Raw genomic sequence first — 23,024 nt, 5'->3', positions numbered from 1 at the left:
ATTATTGGATTTTAGTTGATTTGGAAATCTAAACAAAATCATGTATTATTAGATCATTATTGTTTAAAATCTTAATAAGAAAAATCATGTATTTTTTTTTAATAATTTCATTTATTAGTTGAAACTCGATATTATTTATTTAACTATTCTTAATTTTAATAAAAGTTCAATTTCACATTTGATTTTAACTGATTTGAAAGTTTTTTCAGATAGGAAATAATACAAAAGTTTGAATCCCAATTTTTATTATTACTTTACAGTCCATGCATTTGATATTGAAATCAGTGAGTACATCCATAAATACGTATTACCCTATAAAGTTAATAATAATGGATTTTAAAACAAGAGAGAAACCTAAAAAGGGGATGGCTTTGAGAAGGAGGGTAAAGATAAGAACAAATTCCAAAACCAATTTCACTTTCTTCCTTTTTTCCCTAAACCATTTTCATCACTTTCCTCTACACACGTTTTTCTATCATTGGTTAATGTAAAAATGATAAATCTACCCAAGTATTTTATATTTTATTAATTAATTACTACTATATACTTGTCTTCCTCACTAATTAAAATTAAATCCTCTCACTTTTGTCTTATGAAAGAACTTTACATTTGTTGTTAAAAGTCACAAGGAAATGAGAGGTGTACCTGAACTTAACTAAAAGGATTAGGTTTTCTAGTCGATAACAACTCATTCCCACTAACAACCAAAGTGTATAAACTACAAAGTATAAACACAAATAATAATTAGGATGTGGAGCACTATAGCCTCTCCTCTCATTTTCAAGAGATTTATCACTAAACTCTTATCTAGTTGTGTTGGTATTATTAATTATCATCAAGCGGACATATCATAATTTTGTTTGTTAAATTGTTGATTTTTAAGTCGATGAAATCTTCAAAATATTTCAACAGATAGGTATACCATTAAACATATCCATGTGAGAACGACTCTGTCATATCCATGGCATTGATTACTACATGTGAATATATATCTTCATACTACTCCCTCTCTTTTTGTTTCATTGTCGGGGGTATACGAAATATAAGATTACGATTCTATTTTGTCTAGATTCTATATCAATTACTGAGTATTAAATTAAAAGGGAATAATGCGTATCAACATATAGGAACACTCATGTCCTCTTGAGCGTAGTGCTTAATGAGATTTGGTAAATGCTAATGTCTAGTAACAAGAAGAGTATATCATTGAGATCCTCTTCTCATTTTTTGAAGTGGTGGGGCTGCGAAGGAGTCCACTGAGGTGAGCATGACTAGTGCCAAAACCAATGCATTTTCACCTAATCTTAGCCTTCTTTTTGTTTAAGTAAGCACAGAGTCTAGTTCGGCTAATTCAAGCCAGTCATTTTTAAAATGTTTTAAAAAGAGTTACACTTATTGTTGTAACATTTCTTAAAAATTGAAAGAATTTCCAAAAACAGTACTTTGCTAATCAAAATTTCTTAGAAATTAAACATATACAAATCAGTTATTTGTTTGATTTTTATTTTTCAACATGATAATTTTTTCCTGACTTGCAAAGTATTTAAGGCAAAACAAATATGATATGAATATATAATTCTGTTAAGGCAACACTTGTGCTTGCTTGTTGATGGACTTGTAAACTGTCGTTTTGTACGTACGATGAAGAGTTACAGGGGATCCCTGTCGAAAATCTGATGATGTTTCACAAAAAAATACAGAAGTGCTCGTTCCGTTGTTCTTGCTGGTTTCTCTATGGCGGTATATAAAAGAATGGTCAAGAATATTTTTGCCGATTTATTCTTGTTCCACACTAACAGTTTTGCATTACACTTCAACGTGGCGCAGTGGCCATGTTGCACACTCCAGTTTGTAGAGGTCTCAGGTTCGATTCTCGGCTAAAACATAATTTTAGTACGTGTTCGGTTTGATTCGGATAACCGAATGGATATCGGTTCGGTTCGGTTAATAACCGATATCCATGGATAATTAAAACACTATCCAATCGGTTATTGTCCACTATCCATACCCGAATAGGAACCGAAATTACGGTTCGGTTTCGGTTCGGTCTATTCGGTTCGGTTTATTTGCTCAGGACTAGCACCGTGTCTTGTTGATTCAATAATGGATTTGGGCTGTAACAGGCTGGATTCTAGTTTGAGTCAAATATTTTTGAGTCAAACTTATTATCTAACCACCATATTAGGAGATTTTATCGTATTTTATTGAAACATATCAGTACCAAAAAATTTTGATAGTATTAATTTTACTAAAATAGCACACTTTCTCTATCCTATATAAACGTTAACATTGTATCAGATATTGTTATCTTCTTCACCAACTCTTTCTACCTCTACAAACTTATCAAAAAAAAAAAAAAAACAAAACTGATTGACATGACGATGAGAAAATCTTCATCGAAGGCTGATTTCATTATCTTTTTAACTTTTATTGGTAAATTCAATGTTTTTATATAACATGGTATTAAATAATTATATTGTGTTACTAATGTTCATGATACACTTTTTGTGTTGTACTGATGATATCAGTAACGGTTGAGATCGCCGAGGCGAAACGTGTCTTACTTGAAGAAACTCCTCTAGACTTATTGCATCATGAAGCTTCTTCACTGACGGTTAAGCCACTTGGTAGGTTTGAACGTTGTACGCCACCATGCAAAGAATTATGTTTTGGTATAGGCTGCTACTGCATTTGTGAATAATGTGATCCATGTCTCAAAAGTTGAAACAACTCTTCACGATTTTTTTTATTTAGAATAATGATAATTTATTAGTGATCTCATACCCACTAACAACCTAGCAACAATCAACCACAACGAATAACAAAACAATTCCATTAAACCAATAAGAATTCCAACAATAACAATTCAATAACCAACAATGCAATAATCCAGAACCAACAAGGGAATAACCAAGTTCCAACATCCTACAATGTTCTATCAACTCAACACTAACAACCTAACAATAGCTAGACCACAATCAATCAAGCCTCTAGAACATCCTCCTCCTCATCACCTTGATTCCACGATCACACTTTGCCTTTACCTTTACCACAAACACATATTGAGATGCATGAGTATTATTAAAAACACTTAGTGAGGCCATCCTCCCATCTATTGGGCTATACACACAAGCAACTGAGATTTTATTGTTAAGTTGAGCCAAGAAACACAATCAACACATCAAACAAAGCAAAACTCATATTCGGTTAAGAGTGGTGTCGATCGACGCTAGCACACACTAGTGTCGATCGACACTGCCTCTGCAGACGCGAACTGCACGAATCCGAACGTCGATCCTCCATTTCAAATCACCACGAAACCGTCCCAAACTCTCCCAATCGCCTCAGGAACCTATGAGAAACACGAAAACAATAACCCAAGCAAGCAAACACCACAAATAGACAAGGAACAACCAAACAAAAGAGATCTCAGGCTTAGATCAGCCATGGTCAAGCACTCACCTCCTTCGTTCCCAACAACAGCTCTCCCTTCTACAGCTATAGATCTCACCAAAACCCACCAAGAACAAGCCCAAAATCTCTCAAGAACACTCACAAACGTTTTCTCTCTTCTTTCTCTCTTTTTCTCACTCAACGGCGACAACCACACTCTAAAACTCTTAATTCGTCGCTTCTCCACTTATATACTCGGTTTAGGGATTTCTCATTGAACCAAACCGAACCAAACAACAATTAAAACGAACCAATCGAAACTGGAAAAGTTGGTGCCGATCGATACTCAGACCAAAAGTGCCATTTCTGGTTCGCGGATATTACAAAAGTATACATTGTAATCGCAACAAAATTATAAAAAAAAATACTGGTTCTCACTACAAGAAAACACACCCTTTTGCGAGAATGACTTGCGACGGAACACAGCTCTCGCAAATTTGCGTTGGATTTGCGAGGGCAATACGAGAACAAAAAAAATACTAGCATATCCATCGCAAAACTGTGAGGACAGACGTCGTCGCAAATCAGATGCACAATTGCGAGGGGTTCATGACAAATACGCAGGGAAGGCAAAATTCCTCGCAAATCTATCGCAAGATTGCGAGGATTTTGCAAAGACATAATTCATAGCAAAATTGCTAGGGGTATGCTAGTGAATTGCGAATGGCATAGCAAATCCATTGCAAAATTAGGAAATTATTTTTTTTTTATAATAATTACAAAATTTTAAATTACCATTGGACCTTGTAATTGCATTACCATTGGACCTTGTAATATACTTTAAAGTTAATTTGAGTAATTTTAAAAAATAATTTTGATGGTTTTTATTCAAGATTTGCAAAAGATTTACGACCGATTTGCTATATGCCTAGCACATTCGTCGCAATTACATCGCAAATTTGGAAACCTAAACCCTAAACCCTAACCCTAAAGAATAACTACATTACTATTAATGATTAAAAAGATGAATCCAAGACTTATAATTAAAGCTAGGACAGTGCAACACAAAATTCTTGGATATATATATATATATATATATATATATATATATATGACAACCCGTCATGTGGACCCCACTAGCCCTTCGCTAGCTGCCCCAACAGACCGTCCGTGGACCATGCTAGCCCCCCGCTAGCCGTCCAAACGAATCCCAAGCTGGCCCTGCAGGGCATCGATCCTAACCCCTCGATGTGCAGCTCAATTGGTGACAACTTGTCTGTGGAAAAGTTGTTAAAGGGTGGGGACCAGAGTTTGAGGAACGTCTGGCGCACCAATAACCTACTAGTGGATTTAGATGAGTAGTTCTTGTCCACAGTGAGGGGTTAGGATCGATGCCTTGCATGGCCATCTTGGGGTCCGTTGGGACGGCTAGCGGGGGGCTAGCATGATCCACATAAGGATTTTTATGTGACAACCTGTTCCGTGGATCCCACTAGCCCCCCGCTAGTTGCCCCCATAGGCCTCAAGCTGGCCCTGCAGGGCATCTTTCCTAACCCCTAACTGTGGACATCCCAATCCATCAATAGGTTATTGGTGCGCCACGCGTTCCTCGAACCATGGTCCCCACCCTTAACAACTTTCCCACAGGACAAGCTGTCACCAATTGATCTGCAGCTCAATTGGTGACAGCTTGTCCTGTGGGAAGGTTGTTAAAGAGTGGGGACCAGAGTTCGAGGAACGCCTGGCGCACCAAATACCTACTGGTGGATTTGGATGAGTAGTTTCTTTCCACGGTGAGGGGTTAGGATCGATAACCTGCAGGGCCAGCTTTGGGCCTATGGGGGGAAGCTAGCGGGGGTTAGTGGGGTCCACGGGATGGGTTATAACAATATTTGTCTCAATGTAATGAACATATAGAAGATATAGTTGGAGATAGTTAATGATTAGAGGAAGATGCAAAATTTGGTAATTTTGGAAAGTATTATGATAGAAAAGTGTATGACGAGACCATTGGACCTTATAATATACTTGAAAGTTTATCAGACTAGTTTTTATAAATTTTATTAATGGTGTTTATAAAATACAAAATTCAATATTTGCGAGAACTCTGCGACTGATTTGCTATACGAATAGCAAATACGTCGGACATCCATTGCAATTTACTCAATTCATAGCATTTCCCTCGCAAATATGGACAATTTTGGTAAGTTGATGATAGAAAAGTGTATGATGAGACCATTGGACCTAATTATAATATAATTGGAAGTTAATTTGACAAAGTTTTTTAAATTATTTTGATGGTTTTCATAAAACAGTAATTCAATATTTGCGACAACTTTACGACAGATTTGCTAAGTGTATAGCAAATGAATCGTAAATCCATCGCAATATACTTATATGATATATATCATAGCAGTTTCCTTGCAAATATTGACACAAATATTGAATTTTAATTTATTGTTTTCGAAAATTATTTTAATTTTGTGAACATTATTTTAAATTTAGGAAAAATAAACTTTTTATTAATTATTGTTTGCGAGGCTTTTGTGAGGCGAATATTTTCTTATATATACGAAAAACTTAGTTTGAGCGAAGCTCAAACCATTCACCCCACAACCGCACAAACCCTAAATCTTTTTCTTTCTTCTCCGGTTTTTCCCTTCTCTGATTTCTTTCTCTTCTCCGGCTACTCTACTCCTCCTCCTCTTCTCTGGTTACTCTAATCCGCCTCCTCTACTTTGCCTCCTCCTCTTCTCCTCATCTTCTCCGGTTACTCTACTCAGGTTTGATTATGCATGTCCTTCAATTTCAACCAAAACTTTAGGGTTCTTATTTCTCCGCTTACTCTACTCCATTTTCTCTATTCTCTTGTCCTCCGCTTTCGATCTTAGGGTTTAGATTTCGTTTTGGGATTTCAATTTTAGGGTTTTGGTATATTTTAATTTTAGGGTTAATTCGATTAGGAGTTTTAGTTAATTCGACTAGGGGGTTTGATTGAAATCATTAGGGTTTTTAGTTAATTTTGAGGGTTATTTCAATTTTAGGGTTAATTCGAATTTTAGTTAATTCTAATCAGTTTTTTTTTCTGCTTTCCGATGTCTTCTCGAGACCAAAACGAAACTGTAAACCAAAAAGTTTACACAAGATTCATCTCTTCTCAAGGTTTAACTCCTCTAGTCTCTGCTCGAAGGACAACTTCTGCTTCTGCTCCTCCCCAAAGGTTACCTTCTCCCGCTTCTTCTCAAGGTACATCACCGACGATTCAGAATAATCGTCATGGAAGCTCTCCGGCGATGCATCATGATCTTCCTTCTCAGTTCTCAGCAATCAACTTCACGTATCAACAATATGTCTCCACAACAATCATTTTTTACTTTGGAAGAGTTACTTGCAAGTCCTGGACATGCTGCCTTACCGAAACTAGATCCTAAGAGACTTCCGGGTACCCTCTGGTGAGACTGTTGCAATGTATCTTCTTCTGTCTAATTTTTTTTTTTGTATTTTCATAGTACCTCATTCGATTTATCTTTTGCTTTGTAGGTTTGACCAGGACTCTTCTGTGGCTGCTACTGTCCGGGCCATTTTTGAAAGAGATTTGAAACATGCTCATGCCAATTGGACCCAAACACCAGGCCCGGTTATAAATCGGTGGTTTGAAACTTTTGCGGTAAGTTCACTTTGTGTTTGATGTGTTTTAATTATAGATTTTGTGTTTTAATTACTGATGCATGTGATGTTTTTTGAAGTAAACATATAACTGGGACCCGTCCATCAACGGAAGAGTCAGAACTGAGTTTGAAGCCAAGTTGAAGACCTGAATGAGTGATCAAGTATGTCAGTATAAGGGTAAGTGGAAGCGATAAGGTGATGATGCAATGTCGCGATGGCTTGATCCTACAGTATGGGAAGGCTTGGTCAAGTCTTGGCGTGAACCAAAATCAGAAGCAAAGAGTATCAATAGCTGTAATGCTCACTCTTGATGGCACTCGAATACACAAACACTGTTCTGGTCAGACATCTTTTAAAGCATGTAAGTATACCTAGTAAGTTCCTTATTTAACACTTGTTTAATCACTGTTTATGAGCATTGATCACTGTTTAATCAAATACTTGTTTCATATCTCTTTTTTAGTCTGAGAATACCTGATGGGTCTTTTGTTGATGGGATGTCTGAGAAAGTCTACCATCAAGTGTCATCGAGGATAGCTGAAGATGAATCGTTGCTACTATTTGGGGATATTATGGAGAGTAGTGCTTCTGGCGGGTTATCACTTACTGTGAAGAACCAAATATATGCCGAGGTAAATTCTTATTCATTGTTTTTTTTTCGTTGTTTATGTATCTTTGTATCATTGTCTAATTGTTGGTGTGTATCCGTTTTGTTGCCAGGTTGCTCCGAAGAAAAAGAACCGGGGATATGGCGTTGGTAATTAGCAAGCAGAAGCACAAGCTCACATTGGTCAACCGCCTCCTCCTTCTGAAGATCTACTTGTTCTAGCTGCCAAGCTTGCTGCTGCCGAAGCTGTTCTTTCAACTCAGCCGACTCAGTTAGAGGAAAATGCACAGAAGATGCAAGAAAACTCAGAGAAGATGCATAGTTATGATATATACTTTGAATATCTTGCAGAGAAAGATCCAGAGTTTGCTGCAAGATTTAGCCGAGAACATCCAGCGGCCAGAGACACAACCACTGGAGAAGCAACCGGCAGAGAAGCTACCACCGGACAAGCAACCTAATGAACTCTCTTGTTAACTTCGTAACTTTGAAACCTAATTGATTACTCTTTACCGTTGTAAACATATTTTGTAAACTTAGTACTTCTAAATACAGCTTTAATTTGGATAAGTTTAAGGTTTATATCTAATTACAGGTTTACGTCTATTTACAGGTTTATGTCTAATTAAGGTTACCAAAATTAAAATTCCAATTTTTTTTATACCATTATTATTATTTGAAAGGGAAAATATTATTGCAAAAGCCTCACAAATTTGCGAAGGATTGACTAGATAGAAAATTGCAAGGAATTTGTTATTAACTCAGTTCCTCGCAATTTGCACTTAGTTAGTGAGGGAATATATTCCTCGCAAAATTTGCGAGGAATTTGCAACGTTGACCGATTTGCAAGAAGCGATTTGCAAAGAACTGACTTCCCACTCAAATCTCTCGTTTTTGTCTATTTGCGACGGATTCGCTATATATTGCTCCATCGCAAAACGCGTGTTTTCTTGTAGTGTCTGTTTGGTATTGTTGTCTACTTAGATTTTTATGTGAGAATTGTGTGAATCACGCTAAGAAAAATACGTTCTTGGAAGTACCGCCACTGTAGGCTTTAAGCTCCTATGGATCTATCAGCAACGATTTATGTTTTTCCAATCTATATATCTATATTTGTTTTAAGCTTGTGTTTAATTAGCCTATTTTATCCATCTATTAGGTTGATGAGCTTCTACTAGTTATCTCCTTTTCGGATTGAATGAATATGTATATATAAAGTTACCTTTACTTACTTTTGGTGCTGCTACGTCATCAACTCCTTCTTTTTATTTGGGCTTAATTTTTAATACTTACCCACTAGACATTTTCTAATCTATTGGGTCATAACATTTTAAATGCCCATATTATTATTAATAATTATATCCAAATGTAGTTGTCCTAAAAAAAAAATCCCTTTCCACGAATCTCCATGTCGCCGTCTTCCTACTTGCGACTTCAAGCGTCACTCTCCTTCTTCATTCTTTGTTCATCGCTTTTCACATTCTAAAGTTTCAATGGATAGAATTCAATTTATTGTTCGCCACTCCTCCACACCCTTTCAGAGCCTGCAGCATGGAACATGATTGTGTTTGTGAAGATTTCATTAGAAGTCAAGGTGTGGAATGCATAATTTTTTCATCAAAAGAACATGGTCAGGTTTTTAACAACCTTGGTGAGAAGTACGCTCTTACATATATGGATAAGAGAAACCATGATTCTTTCATTTGTCCTGTAAATCTTCATAAGAAAATAAGCAGTGAACCGCCAGATCGTGGTTGGCATGAGATATTGTGTGTTCACGATGGGGCAGATCTCTATCACAAAATCTATGGTTCTCTGGTTTTTGAGATCTTTGTTGATGGAAACTTTGATCTCTCTATTGTTGTTTATACAAGTTTTGGGGCATATAATGAATACGGCAAGAGAACAATTGGTTTTGGAGTGCATGAAAATAGTGAGTCTCTCTCAAATAGTGAGTCCCGCTTCCACTACTCATTTCTTCAATTGAGGTAAGTCGCAATCCTATATAATGCTATCACTCTCAATTCCATGCTGCTCAGATTTTACTAAGTCTTACACTTCTATTCTAAATTATATGAACTCCACTATCATTTCATTCGCTAACCTCAAAGCTGGCCATCCTCACCAACAGATCGTCGGAAAAATGCTCCGTGTCAAGAGTTTAAAGTTTCGAAATTATCTTAAATCTTTTACACTAGTCTGAGTTTGGTTGGCAAAAAAAATCAAATCTTTGAGAAGAAGATACGTTCATTGTTGGTTTCACATATTGGTGTCGTTGAATTTGTAATCGATTTGAGTCATGATCTTTGCTTGGTTTGGTTCATGAAATGAAGAGTCAAGAGTATAACAGTTTTTTGTTCTTGTGTTGTTGATGTCATTAACTCATGCTTCTCTGTTTTGATTTGATTCATCGAAAATATGGAAAAGGGCGCTCATTGCTTGGAAGTCTTAGCAATGCTTTCTCTGGTTTGATGAATTCCTTCAACGGAATGATTAATGGAAACATCCTCTCTCAGTTCAAAGCCTCTTCAAGATAATGTTTGCCAAAATATCTTATTTTGATGAAACTTTCTTAAACTGTGAATTGTGTCCTGATGTGTTTCTAATTTACAGCAGCAACAAAGGACATTCATCCGAATGGGGACGATTCTCAAAGCCATGGATAACTCCGATGCAAAAGAGGTGAAGTGTATTCAAACCCTAAAAGGTAATAAGAAAGGAGCAAGACTTGGCGGTACCATTGTTGGTTCTGTGAAAGAGGCGATACCAAGAGGTAAAGTGAAGGAAGGGACGGTCGTGTATGGTGTGGTTGTGCGTGCTGCGATGCAGAAAGGGCACGTTGATGGAAGCCAAGTCAGGTTAGATGACAATGCGGTTGTAGTTGTGGAAATTAAGAAAAAGAATAAGAAAGTGGAGTTTAACCAACCAACTGGTACCTGAGTGTTCGGTCCTGTCCCACATGAAATGCGGCGCAAGAAACAGCTCAAGATCCTTGCTTTAGCTCAGCACATCGTTTGAGAGTATACATAACACCAGTTATGATCTCTTATGTAACTCTCATCCATCCGTCAATTAGGTTTCAGTTTCACTATGTAAACTCTTGACTTTTCTTTTATTGGTAATAATTATGTTTGCAAAAAACAAAAAAAGTGTTTATGACCAACCAATCAAAGTTGAGAAATTAAAAGAAATTAATTTAGTATAATTAAAGAAATAATATAAAATTATAAGCATGGTAATATATGAATCTCAAATAATGCAAAGACGAAAATATAAATTAAATAAAACAATATAAAAATAATATAATAATTTTAAAAATACAGTATTTGGAAAAGAAAACGGATATATTAATTTTTTTTTGGGTCAACATATTAATCTTATCTATTCCCAATTGAAAAAGGAGAAAGCATGACAAAATTTTGGTTTTAAAAAATAAAAAAAATTTATCTTCCCATTAAAAGAAAATTTCAATTAAACAAAGTTGAAATCAGTGTTTTTGAATAATTTATTTAAGTATGAGACAATTTTTATATAGAAGTGAGTATTTACAAAATTTAGAATCAATAATTAACTGTATATTTTCCTTAATCCCTTTTTCTATATTTTTTTTGTAGAATTAATAACTTAAATTTAAAAATAAGTAAATAATATTATAATTTCGAATTTTATGAAATATATATATATATAATCTCCTTATAATTATTTTAAAAAACTTTGTATTTTTCTATAAATTCTGTAATTTTTGATAATTCTCTTTTTATATTATTAATATTTTTAAAAACAAATTTTGTTTTTTGTAATCAAATTCCTTTTTCTAGCTAGGAATGTCTCGTGTTCAAACAGAGCTCTAAGTTGTAACTTTTGTGCTTAGTTGAAAACGGTAAAACAAATTTATTTCATTATCGCATTCTTTTAATCGATTATTTTATTTTCAAAATATCTTAATGTAATAATTTTTTTTTCTTTTTCATCTTCCTCACTATAGTTGTCAACCAAAATGGTTGTCACAATTTATTCCACACATTTTGTTTTTTCATCTCATATTTTTTTTTTAGTTGACAACCATTTGCATCCAATATGCGTGTTTAATAGCTTGTACATCTCTATGTTACTTTGTTTTCTTGTCGGATTCTTTAATTTGCTTGCATATTGCAATGATATAGTGACTCTAGTTTTTTTAGAATGAACTTTGGTTCCTGAGTAGTGTACCGTGTACATATAACAAATATATAGATCTTCTTAGTCGTCCTCTTGTTTCTTATAAATGAATTCTAATATATAATTATATGGCACTTGTTTGTTGTTTGCCTAAATAAGGAGAATTGTAATGAGTCAGTTGACTCAGTTCCATATGTGACTGCATGTATCACAACCTTCTTGAGCAATGTCGGTGATCTGAACCCCCGCATCGTAGATCCTCCCCGCTTTCCATGAGGCCGGAAGAACCCTCTTCGCCCAAACCGTTTTGCCATCGTAGCCGCCTGTCACCGTAAACCTAAACTGTAGAGCTCCGGTTGGTACTTTGTCAGTAGCCCACACGGCTCCGTGGCTTCTAGTCATGTAACTCCATTGTGACGAACCAACTTGAGCAATGTTGATGCCTACCACTTCGGTTTGGCCTCCTTGGTATAAAAGCTTTATCGCCAAGTAGTTTGGCTTTTTGCTTGCTTCTTCCACTCTCACGTGCAAATTCCTTTTACCGTAATTGCAAGGAACTCTGTTTTCATTTCCAAAATGTTTTTATTAGTAAATCAAGTGAACATAAAAAAACCAAGAAGTTGGTTGTTTCAAGAATGGAACCTTTGGTATTCAACGTCGACGATGCCTTGTTTGAGAAGATACTTGTCAGCACCAGCACTAGGCTTAGCCATAGCCCTAAAAGCTCTACTACTAAGGACAAGATCGGTTTGGCTGCCCGTGTTCAAGTCTGTGACCATCACAATGGTTCCTTTACTGGTGCACAACTTGGGGTTCTTGCATCTTACTTGAAAGCAAGCTCCACAGCCAGCACCATCTTTGTAAATGGAAGGTATAGCTCCCGCAATGTGTCCAGCAAAGAAACTCGTAGCCATCGAGCCATAAGCACAAGCTCCGGCTGCCAAAAACCCATCAAGACATAAGAAAAGAAAGAAACAAGTAGTTAAGAGAAGTTATAAATGAGAGAAGATGAGAATGTTTACAAGAGAGAGCAGCGGCAGATGAGAAATAAGCTGCTTTAGAACTATGAAGACATCGGTCACATGCGTCAACAGATGATGAGAAGAGGAATACCAGTACGAGTAGGTCGAGAAAGCTTCTCATTTTTGTTAGTTTTAGAGGAAACAAATAATAATATATGTATGAGGAAACGAGAGATTGAAATGGAATTGATATGAAAAGAGAAGAGACAAAGAATGGAATTATATAATAGTGAAAGATGAATAGAGAGATGATGCCAGCTATCTATAGTCATAGAGTCAGTGTATTCTTTCTAATTACGCGTTATACTCATAGTCATTAGTCTTTGTTCAAAAAAAAACCTCATAGTCATTAGTCAAATGTCAAATTTAATTGCTCATTTAGTAACTGGTAAAAGGTTAAATGTCAAAAGACAAATTTACAAAATATATCAGGATATATCCAAAAATTATAATGTAATAATAAAAATTATTGTTATATTATCTTAAAAAGTTATTTTGTTTGAAACAATATTTACTTAATATATAAAAATTATTATTATATTATCTTAAAAAGTTATTAATTATTTTAGAATATTATAGTATTTTAATTGTTTGATGTATATTACAGTTTTAAATTAATAATTATTTAATAGATTTTACTAGTCTAATATTGAAATTATATTTTTATTCTTACTAAAAAATTAAACATTTGGATTAAGACTAATGGCATGACAATGTAATTTTTGTAGCCTTTATAAAATTAGTCTCAATTAATATAGTAGGATAACTATACCCATAGATTGTTTGCTTATTACGGTTCTGCCATTATTTCCGGTTCATTATTTTGGTTGGCATCGGTTAAGGATTTGAAGATCAAAGTTTCTAATGGTTATTTCAATTTCTGAATTTCATTTTAAAATCACTAAATTTATGTTGATTTTTTTTTTTTAAAAAATAGATAAATTTTGTTGACTCGGCCATTTGAGGTTCAACATTATATTGTTAAAATAAAGTTTATGAAATTATTTTCATATGTTAGCGTTTTCGTTTATGCAAAACGACGGTGTTTTACCAAAACCCAATTTAACAAAGTCTTCAAATTGAGACAATCTCATTTCCAAATTAATTTATAGTCCCTAAACTTAAAAATCTTAAAACTCAAATTCCCTCTAGATCTTGTTGAAAAAAGCTCAAATTCTCAAATACCCGCAATGACGCGGATCCGTGGAGGACGAAAAAAGCTTTTGACTCGTTGGTCGTTGCCATTGATAGTTACGGGAGGCGCAGAAGTCGAAACATCACAATTTGCAAAAATGAGATGTTTCAGAATCCATCGAACACTGAGAGATCAAATCCCACTAGGATCAGTGTAACATCCGCAAACCGAATTTCCGGTTTGAGCATCAATCGATGCCAAGGATAGACATCGATCGATGTAACTGTGCGGTTTGTGCTTGGATTAACTTCAATGCCTCTAATTCGGCGCGGTTTGATGGAAAAAACCTAAGGTTTGCTTATAATAGGGGAGTTTGACGCCCTAATGTTGGATTAAGAGTTTTGTAACATCCGCAAACCGGTTTGTTTGGTTTAAGGATGTGTGTCGATCGACACAGTAGGCGCATCGATCGACATAGTAGGTCATCGATCGACATAGCCTAATTCTCGGTTCGATTGGTTTGACTTTAATCGTTGGATTTGAACGGTTTGGGTTAAAGGAAGCCCTAAACCAGGGTTTATAAGCTGGAAGTCGAGTTGAGGGTTGAGACAGCCGCTCATTAGTCGTTCCAAAGAGAAAAAGAAGAGAATAAGTGTTCTTGAGCGTTCTTGGGAGTTTTTGAAGATTTCTAGCTATTCTTGAGAGATCTGAAGCTAGGATCATGTGGGAAGCTTGCTAACAGTGTGTATTCCTCAGTTTTTGAGTCAGAATCTTCTTTTGCAAAGGTGAGTGCATGACCATGGCTGATCGAAACTTGAGATTATCTGATTTTCGTGTTTATGTGTTATATGGTTGATTTCTTGGTTTGGTGGAGTGTTTTTGTGGTTCTTGAGGCCTTTGTGAGAGTCCTTTGTGGGTTTGGATTGAGTTAGGTGCATTTAGGAACGAAGATGTAGAATGGAGCTTCGAGGGAGACGATGCTCGGCATCTGCGTCAAACGACGCAAGGCGTGTGCCAATCGATCGATGCCATGTGGAGGTGTCGCTCGATGCAATTAGGGATTTCGGGAAATCTCAAGCATATGACGATCCGTGTGTTGGTCGACGCAAGGTGCCTACATCGATCAACACAGGTTGTGTGTCGGTCGACGCAAGGTGCATGAATCGATCGACACAGGTTATGTGTTGGCTGATGAAACCTTCGTCTGGTGGCCGTGTCAATCAACACCAGGAGGGTGTCGGTCGACACAACCTTTTCAAGATGCGGCTGATGTCTGATTTTCCTGGTTTGATTATTCATTGTTGTTTGTTGGTGCGGCTGATGTCTGATTTCCTTGGTTCAATTGTTTGTGTATATAGCCTATTAGATGAGAGGATTGTCTTATTTTTCCCTATTTGAATAGAATAGTTAGAATATCAAAAAATTGATCTTACTGAGTGTTTATGATAATACTCACGCATCTCATATGTGTTATGGTGCAGGTAAAGGCAAAGTGTGATCGTGAGATCAAGGCGATGAAGAGGAGGATGTTCTAGTGGCTTGTTGATGTGTTGTTTGACTTCTGTTAGGTTGCTAGAATTGAGTCGTTAGAACGTTGCTAGGTTGCTGGTCTAATGTTTTATGACTCTGTTGGTTGAATTAATACTTGTTATTGGTTTATTAGTTATTGGTTTATTGGTTATTGGTTTAATGGTATCCTTTGGTTATTTCCGCTGTTTGGTTTGAATGTGGTTAGGTGGTTAGTGAGTATGAGATCACTAGATTATTAATATTATAAAAAAATGGGTCTGGTAAGTTTTCTCTCTAAAAATTTCATGTGAGCGTTCTTGAGGAGTTCTAAGCCATTTATGGAGCGATCTGTTACTGGAGTGGAGATTTGTGGCTAAGGACATTGTGGGAAGCTTGTTGTGGGTGATGTTTCATCGTTTTTGGTGCAAAATCTTCTTGTAGTGCGAAGCGATTAGATGTGTGTTTTGTGTGTTTTTGGATGATTGATTGGTTGTGTGCTTGTCTTTGTTTTGTTGTCGTGGTGGTTGTTGCCTGTTGAGGTCGGATTTGGCAACACATATGATTTGACATTGGTTGGAGCCAAGAGAAGGCGAGAGAGATCGTGGTCGGCGATGATTCGCGTAACTGCATTGATCGAGGCAGCTAGGGATTTGGTGGAGACGCAAGGTTGCATCATTCGATAAAAGGAGTGCATCGGTCGAAGCAAAGGCGTTGCATCGTTCGATGCAAAAGCGTTGCATCGGTCGATGTAAGGAATGCATCAGTCGATGCAAAGGCCTTGCATTGGTCGATGCAGGGAGTGTGTCATTCGACGCAAGAGCGCAATGTCGACGCATGTGTTCAGAGTTGTCTAGTTTGCTTGCTTTTGTGTATTGCTTTTTTTTTTTTTTTTTTGTGTGTGTATAGCCCAATAGATGGGAGGATCACCACACATCTCAATTGTTGTTTGTGGTGAAGGTAAATACAAAGTGTGATCGTGGAATCAAGTGAATGAAGAGGAAAATGTTCTAGAGGCTTGTTGACGTGTTGTCTGGCTTATGTTAGGCTGCTACAGTTGGATCTTTAAGATGTTGCCTATGATTGCTAGTTCCTTGGTTTTTGTTATTCTTTTGGAATTGTTGGATTTGTCTTGGAATATTGATATTGGTTAATTAAGTATTTGTTGGATAATTGATGGTTTAGTGCTGGTTATTTTTGTTGTTTGATTTGATTGGTATTGTTAGTGAGTATGAGATCACTTGTTAATTATTGTATTAAAAAGGAAAAAATGTGTCGGATCATTTCAATCAGACACTAAGGTGGCTTGATGCCCGCCAGAGACTGAGGTGGTGGCAATCCCATAATAACTAGAGATTGAGGTATTTCGTTACCCACCGGAGAGCGAGGCGATGGCAATCTAAGGAACAACAAAAGAATCAAAAACGAAAAATGCCAAACGATATTGAAGAAGATCATAAAGTTGTGAGTGGGGATGATTGTGAGGTTGTTGGCGATGAATACTTTAATGAGGTTGGGCATTGTTACTATTATGAAACCAGATGTAGGTGTAAAGGAAGATGATGTAGATCCAAGTGTACAAGAAGAAAATTTTGATGACTTTGAAGTTGAGTTTATAGAGTCTGCGAGAGAAGGTAATGATGGAGGCGAGAGTGATGCAAATAGTGGTGATGAAATTTGGGATGATGAAAGGATTCCAAAACCGTTGTCACACAATAATGAATAAAATGATTATGAAGGCGAGGGTGGTGCTGCTCAAGAAGCTAAAGATCCTGAATAGCTACTTAAGTTGAAGAAAACATTCAATTTCCCAGCAGTTTTCAAGATTCCAGTGTTGTGGTAATCTTTGAAAACGCGATATAACATTAAGCTTTATAGGCCATAGGATTTGACTATTGGTGCAAATTGCTCGACTACTTATGTAAAATTTTAAAATCCGCAAACCAAAACTCTGCGTTTTGGGGATGGGTGTCGATCGATACCAAGGGTGGTGTCGGTCGACACCAATAATTTCTAGTTTGACCAGTTCGATTTAATTGTTGATTTTGGTCGGTTTGGTTTAAAGAGAACCATTGAACCGTGATATTTAAGTGGGAGAACGACCTAGGTCGTGTTTTTGTTGTTTTACGCCGCTTGAGACAGAGAGAAAAGGAGAGAAACAGTGTTCTTGAGGTTTTGGGAGAGAATGTGAGATTTCTTGGCTGTTCTTGGGAGATCTGAGGCTAGGATCGTGTTAGGAGCTTGTTAGGAGGGTTGGATTCGTTGATGTTGGTCAGAATCTTCCTGCAAAGAGGTGAGTGCATGACCATGGCTGACCTAAGCCTCAGATTTCGTTTTTCTTGCTTGTTTGTTGTTGTTTGTGGTGTTTTCTTGCTGGTTATGGTTGCTATAGGGTTCCTACGGATTCATATGGCTTTGAGATTGAGTTTTGGGCAGATTGGAGGCGATAGGAAGCAAGATTTGACTCTCGGCTTTGAGCGGATCGTGGTGGCAGAGTTAGTGTCGATCAACACCATGAGGGTGTCGGTCGACACCAAGGATCAGCATTGATCGACACTGTCGGGTAGTATCGGTCGACACCAATGCCAGTGACAATCAACACTTGGCTGGTGTCGTTCGACACCTCCCTTCCAATGAAGACGATACTTGTTCCCTGGTTTGTATGTCTTGTTTGTTGATTGTGTTTGACATTGGTATCGCAGTTGCTTGTGCGTATAACCTAGTAGATGGGAGGGGTTGCCTCAATGAGTATTTATTAAATACTCATGCATCTCAATTTGTGTTTGTGGTGCAGGTAAAGGCCAAGTGTGATCGTGGAATCAAGGCAATGAAGAAAAGTATGTTCTAGTGGCTTGATTAGTTGTTGTCTGGCTTCTGTTAGGTTGCTAGAGTTGGGACAATAGAACATTTCTAGGTTGCTGGTTCCTTCTTTCATGTTGTTTGGTTATTGGTTATTTACTACGATCTAATATTGGTTATTTTATTATTGGATATTCATTGGATATTAGTAATTGTTGTTTAATTTCCGTTGTTTGGTTTGATTGTTGTAACGCCCGAGAACCAAAACTCTGCGTTTTGGGGGTGGGTGTCGATCAACACCCATGGTGGTGTCGGTCGACACCAAGGTTTCTGGTTTGACCAGATTGAAATTTTAATCTATTTGGTTCGGTTTGGTTCAAGGAAACCATTGAACCGGGATACTTAAGTGGGTTTCGACGACAAGAAGGGTTTTAGAGTTTGTTTTGTCGCCGCTTTGTTGTTTTGGAGAGAAAAGGGAGAAAACTTTGTTCTTGAGGTTCTAGAGAGAGATTGTGAGATTTTAAGGCTTTGTGAGTGAGATCTTGCTGTGGGAGTGAGGATTCAAGGCTAGGAACGTGTGGGAAGCTTGCTGGGAGTGTGGATTCGTTCATTGTTGGTCAAAATCTTCCTGCAAAGAGGTGTGTGCATGACCATGGCTAATCTAAGCCTTTGATTTCCTTGTTCTTTTTTGTTTGTTATTGTTTTGTGTGTTTTTCTTGCTGGGATTGGTTGCTACAGGTTCCTATGGACGTATATGGCTTGGGTTTTGAGTATTAGGCGATTTGGAGGAAGTTGGGTGCGAGATTCGACTTTCGGCTTCGAGCGGATCGCGGTTGCAGAGGGTCAGGTTGTTTCAAAAATATTCATGAAAATGTTATTGCTCCTATCAGAATAAAAAAATACGATGCAAGGTTAGAATACTCAAAGATGTTGAAGGTATGAGCAATTGTTTAGTTGTTTGAAAAACGGTTGAGAAAGAATCTAAAATTTACCAAAGGAGAGATGGTTGTGGAGATCACGAGAGAATACAACCTGATTGTAACTGAAGAACATTGTGCAAAGGCAAAAAAAAAGGTTATGAAAAAAAAAGCTACTTATCAAGATCATGTTTCACGGATATAGGATTATGAAGCAAAGTTCTTTCGAACTGATCCATGGACTGTATTTGAGATTGAGATTGTTGAGTGCCAACCATTGGAAACTTAGAAAGGCTTTTTCATTGCTTTATTTTTTTTAACTCACAAAGAGAGTCGAGGAAATACTTTAACAAGTATTTTACAAGCGCAATGTCCCTATCGTCTCTTATGCTACCTGTTAATGTCTTGTCGGCAGGAATAGGATTGTTCTCAAAATCTCAAGCTCCCTACAATAATAAAAAATCTAATAGATTAATAGAGATATTTTGATTACTACGATAAAGGTGGTTTCAAATTTAATGTAATATACAAATGTACTGTTTACTTTTACAGGACATCTTTTAGACGGATTACAATCTTTGGATGGTTTTGGTGGCATTGGATTCTCTACTCTCTAAAAAGAGGTTTTTAAAAAAATTTCTCGATTTTGTTTTGTGTTTTGTTTCTGGGCCTGTGAAGTTTTCATTTTGTGGACTTTTTGTCGATTATTGTTTGCTTATGGGCATGCGATGTTCTCAGTTTGAGTGTGGAGTTTTTCTTTTGTCATGAGATTTGTTTTTCTGTTTAATTTATTAAAAACAATTTGTTTTGAATTGCAAATATATATAAGTTATGTTTTGGTCTCACTTCTATTGGTACAATTGAATCATTTCCCCATATGGTTCTAATATATCACTTCATCAATCATCTCGGATGAGCGTCTTTAGTTTTGGATTAATCATCTTGGATAATATTTATCTTCATAATTAAATTTAAATAATATAAAAAATAATATGTTAGTTTTTTTGTGTTTGTTGGATAGTGGAAAGACTATTGAGTGAACTAATAAAACTATAAACAATAATTGAGAGAAATATTTGAGAAGTTTTGTACAAGATTTGAAAGATACTTATTTTTAAAAAATATTTATGTAATATAAACTTATATACTATATACTAATAAATATTTATGTAATATAAAATATTTAAAATAACATATATTACTATATACTAATAAATGATACATGATTAGAGCAATACTAATAAGTGAATAAAAATTGAAAAATAGTTATAATATTAATAAGTAAGTGATAATAAATCATATTTTTTTTTGTATTTAGGCAATTTGGGAGCAGCGACGGGAGGAGCTATGTCGGAAGAACATCATTCTTGGAACATCGCTTTTTACCCTTTCCCTTCTTCTTCTTATTGCTCTTTCGTCGGAGAGTAGAAAAATGCATATCTATAAAAACGGTGGCGAGAGATTTAGGGTTGTTTATCTATCGGCAGCAGCGTGTTTATCTATCGAAAAAGAAAAATAGTATATATTAGGGTTAGAGGGGAGAGCTTAAAATTTTTTAACTGTACTTGGTGTCTTTTTTGGGCCGTTTGGGCCTTGACTTTTGGTATAGAAAAATGCTTCGGCTTTACCGTCTACTAAATAAAGTGGAATCTTCAAAGTCAAACCGAGTCGGATTTTTTTTTGGCATGGCATATTGACATGTCAACATATGAGAGAACACACATGTGTAATAACTAGGACCCCCCACCTTTAAGATTTTTTGGCTTGGTGGAATGATTTACATATCGAATCAGAACTGGAACAGAGCTTATCAGATTGTGGATAGATAGCACAAGAGCAAAGAGATGATGATGATTCAACGCAAGGACCTGGTAAAACTTCTGGTTCCAACACATGATTGAGATTTTCTTTTTTATAAACGTCTCATTAACAAGATCATGTCACGTGTCAAATATATTGATTATATGTTAACACGTATTTATCAACATAGTAGGACAGCTAATTATATTTACAGAATTTTACATGTTTATATTTAAATAAAATATTTTTCTAAATCAAAAAAGAAAACTAAAAAAATCAATATATTATTCATTGTATGCTAATTATATTACACATGTATTTTCAATAAAATTTGACATGTGTAAGCAAAAACTAATAAATAATACATGATTAGAGCAATACTAATATAAGTGAATAAAAATTGAAAAATAGTTATAATATTAATAAGTAAGTGATACTAAATCATGTGAATTGTATATTTTAAAATGAATACAAATATAAAAGCAAAATAGGAAGTACACTGTATATATTAAGATGACAAGTAAATTTGAAAATAAAATTACATCATGATGTTCGCAATTTTTTTTGTCACTATTCATCCCAATTTATTCCTTTCATTTTTACAATCTTTATTATTTTATTGTAAGTGACAACCATTTGGATACAATATGTGTGTTTAATGGTTGTACAACTTAGGAGATGTAGACATCTCTATGTTATGTTGTTTCCTTGTCGGATTCTTTGCTTGCAAATTTCGATGATGATAGTGACATAGTTTTTATTAGAATGACCTAATTTAGTTCTTGAGGAGTGTACCGTGTACATATATAGATCCTTCTTAGTCCTCTGAACTCCAGTATAAAATCGTATGGTATTAGTTTGTTGTTCCATATGTGACTGCATGTATCACATAAGATTAATTTGTAAATAAAAAGGTTTAAATCTATAATAGAGTAATGAATCTAAAGGTATTTGGATAACTATTTTGGAGATGAAAATGGAGTAATGTTGAAGAAGTCTTTTCGCCAAAATAGAGTTAGGTTGCAAATGGTCCTAGTTCTTCATCATCTAAAACAAATATTTATCTTACTTTATACACAACATATTGTTTTGAAAACAATTATAATCCCCAAAATATTGTTGCCCAAATCCTCTTCGTCACTTTGTCCATAATAACACATTTCCACTAGCAAACTAGTTTATTAAAGCCTAGATGTGTCTCTTAGCCTCTACTAATTCCAAGTGATTTATCACTAAACTCTATCGGACATGTCAAAAGTTTATTAGATTGTTGATTTGGGTCAATGAAATCTTCAAAACATTCAACAAATTGGTAACAACTAAACATCTCATGTGAGAACGCCTCTGTCATATCCACGGCATTGATTACAACATGTGAGATTCTATATCAATTATAGCTGACTTTTAAAATGATGCACATCAAAATAAAAGAAAACACTCATGTCCTCTTGAATTTAGTGCTAAATGAGATTTGGTAAAAGAAGACTCATCAATCAGCTTAGTGCTACAATGTCCGTAACAAGAAGAGTATATATGAAGAAGATATTACTCTAGCGTTTACATTGAAACAAAGAACATGATAGACAAACAAAACAAATATTTCAGAGGACGTTTGTACTTAGTCCACTAAATAATAGAAGAGACCAAAGAAAAAAAAATATGCTTAGAAAATAACTGAATAAGGGAACAAGAAGAAATCACTCTAGCCTTTGGAAACGAAGAAGAGACAAAATGTAGACGTTGTTTTGGCATAGAATTTTATTTACGACATTTTTTAGCTCAATTAATTCTTTGTAAGCAAGTAAGCTAATGACATCTCTGATTATATTCTTCCTTCGTTTATGTGCTTTGGTTTCTCATTTATATAAATTATATCCAAATTGCATGATCGTTTGATATACTTAATCCAAATTGCATTTGTGTCCATCGCAACGAGGAAAACTTCGGGGAGCATCACCTTGTCCTTAATGATGTTATTGGAAAAAGAACAGGTATTGTATTTTGTTAATTTAGAAGAT

At 35.7% G+C, this 23,024-nt stretch overlaps 2 protein-coding genes across 3 annotated transcripts; one reads left to right on the top strand and one right to left on the bottom strand.

Moving 5' to 3' along the window:
• The first annotated feature begins 9,011 nt into the window (after positions 1-9,011).
• On the top strand, positions 9,012-10,818 carry LOC104790833 (large ribosomal subunit protein uL14mz-like). 2 transcript variants are annotated; one of them, XM_087455553.1, is made up of 4 exons: positions 9,028-9,327; positions 9,544-9,657; positions 10,097-10,207; positions 10,283-10,818. In XM_087455553.1, the coding sequence occupies exons 3-4, from the start codon at positions 10,166-10,168 to the stop codon at positions 10,607-10,609; spliced, it is 369 nt and encodes a 122-aa protein (XP_087311679.1). In that variant the 5' UTR covers positions 9,028-9,327; positions 9,544-9,657; positions 10,097-10,165; the 3' UTR covers positions 10,610-10,818. The 2 variants fall into 2 exon arrangements, with proteins under 2 accessions (XP_087311678.1, XP_087311679.1); XM_087455552.1 differs by having other exon boundaries at positions 9,012-9,657.
• Positions 10,819-11,895: 1,077 nt separating this feature from the next.
• LOC104790832 (expansin-like A3) lies at positions 11,896-13,045 on the bottom strand. The gene is made up of 3 exons (XM_010516618.3): positions 12,850-13,045; positions 12,470-12,764; positions 11,896-12,386 (listed from the first exon to the last, which is right to left on the bottom strand). Exons 1-3 carry the CDS (start codon positions 12,968-12,970, stop codon positions 12,011-12,013), a joined length of 792 nt encoding a protein of 263 aa, XP_010514920.2. The 5' UTR covers positions 12,971-13,045; the 3' UTR covers positions 11,896-12,010.
• Positions 13,046-23,024: the final 9,979 nt, after the last annotated feature.

Source organism: Camelina sativa, chromosome 6 (assembly GCF_030686135.1).
Source record: "Camelina sativa cultivar CO46 ecotype springtype chromosome 6, ASM3068613v1".
NCBI classification, from domain to species: domain Eukaryota; kingdom Viridiplantae; phylum Streptophyta; class Magnoliopsida; order Brassicales; family Brassicaceae; genus Camelina; species Camelina sativa.
This window is presented reverse-complemented; position numbering and strand designations above follow the sequence as displayed.

Bases quoted from the DNA above. Each gene is read 5' to 3' on its own strand.
- LOC104790832 (XM_010516618.3), bottom strand. From the start codon at position 12,970: ATGAGAAGCTTTCTCGACCTACTCGTACTGGTATTCCTCTTCTCATCA. The intron at 12,765-12,849 runs GTAAACATTCTC...GGTTTTTGGCAG, and splicing joins ATCTGCCGCTGCTCTCTCTT to CCGGAGCTTGTGCTTATGGC. The intron at 12,387-12,469 runs GTTCCATTCTTG...AAATGAAAACAG, and splicing joins GTCGACGTTGAATACCAAAG to AGTTCCTTGCAATTACGGTA.
- LOC104790833 (XM_087455552.1), top strand. From the start codon at position 10,166: ATGGAAACATCCTCTCTCAGTTCAAAGCCTCTTCAAGATAAT. The intron at 10,208-10,282 runs GTTTGCCAAAAT...TCTAATTTACAG, and splicing joins CAAAGCCTCTTCAAGATAAT to CAGCAACAAAGGACATTCAT.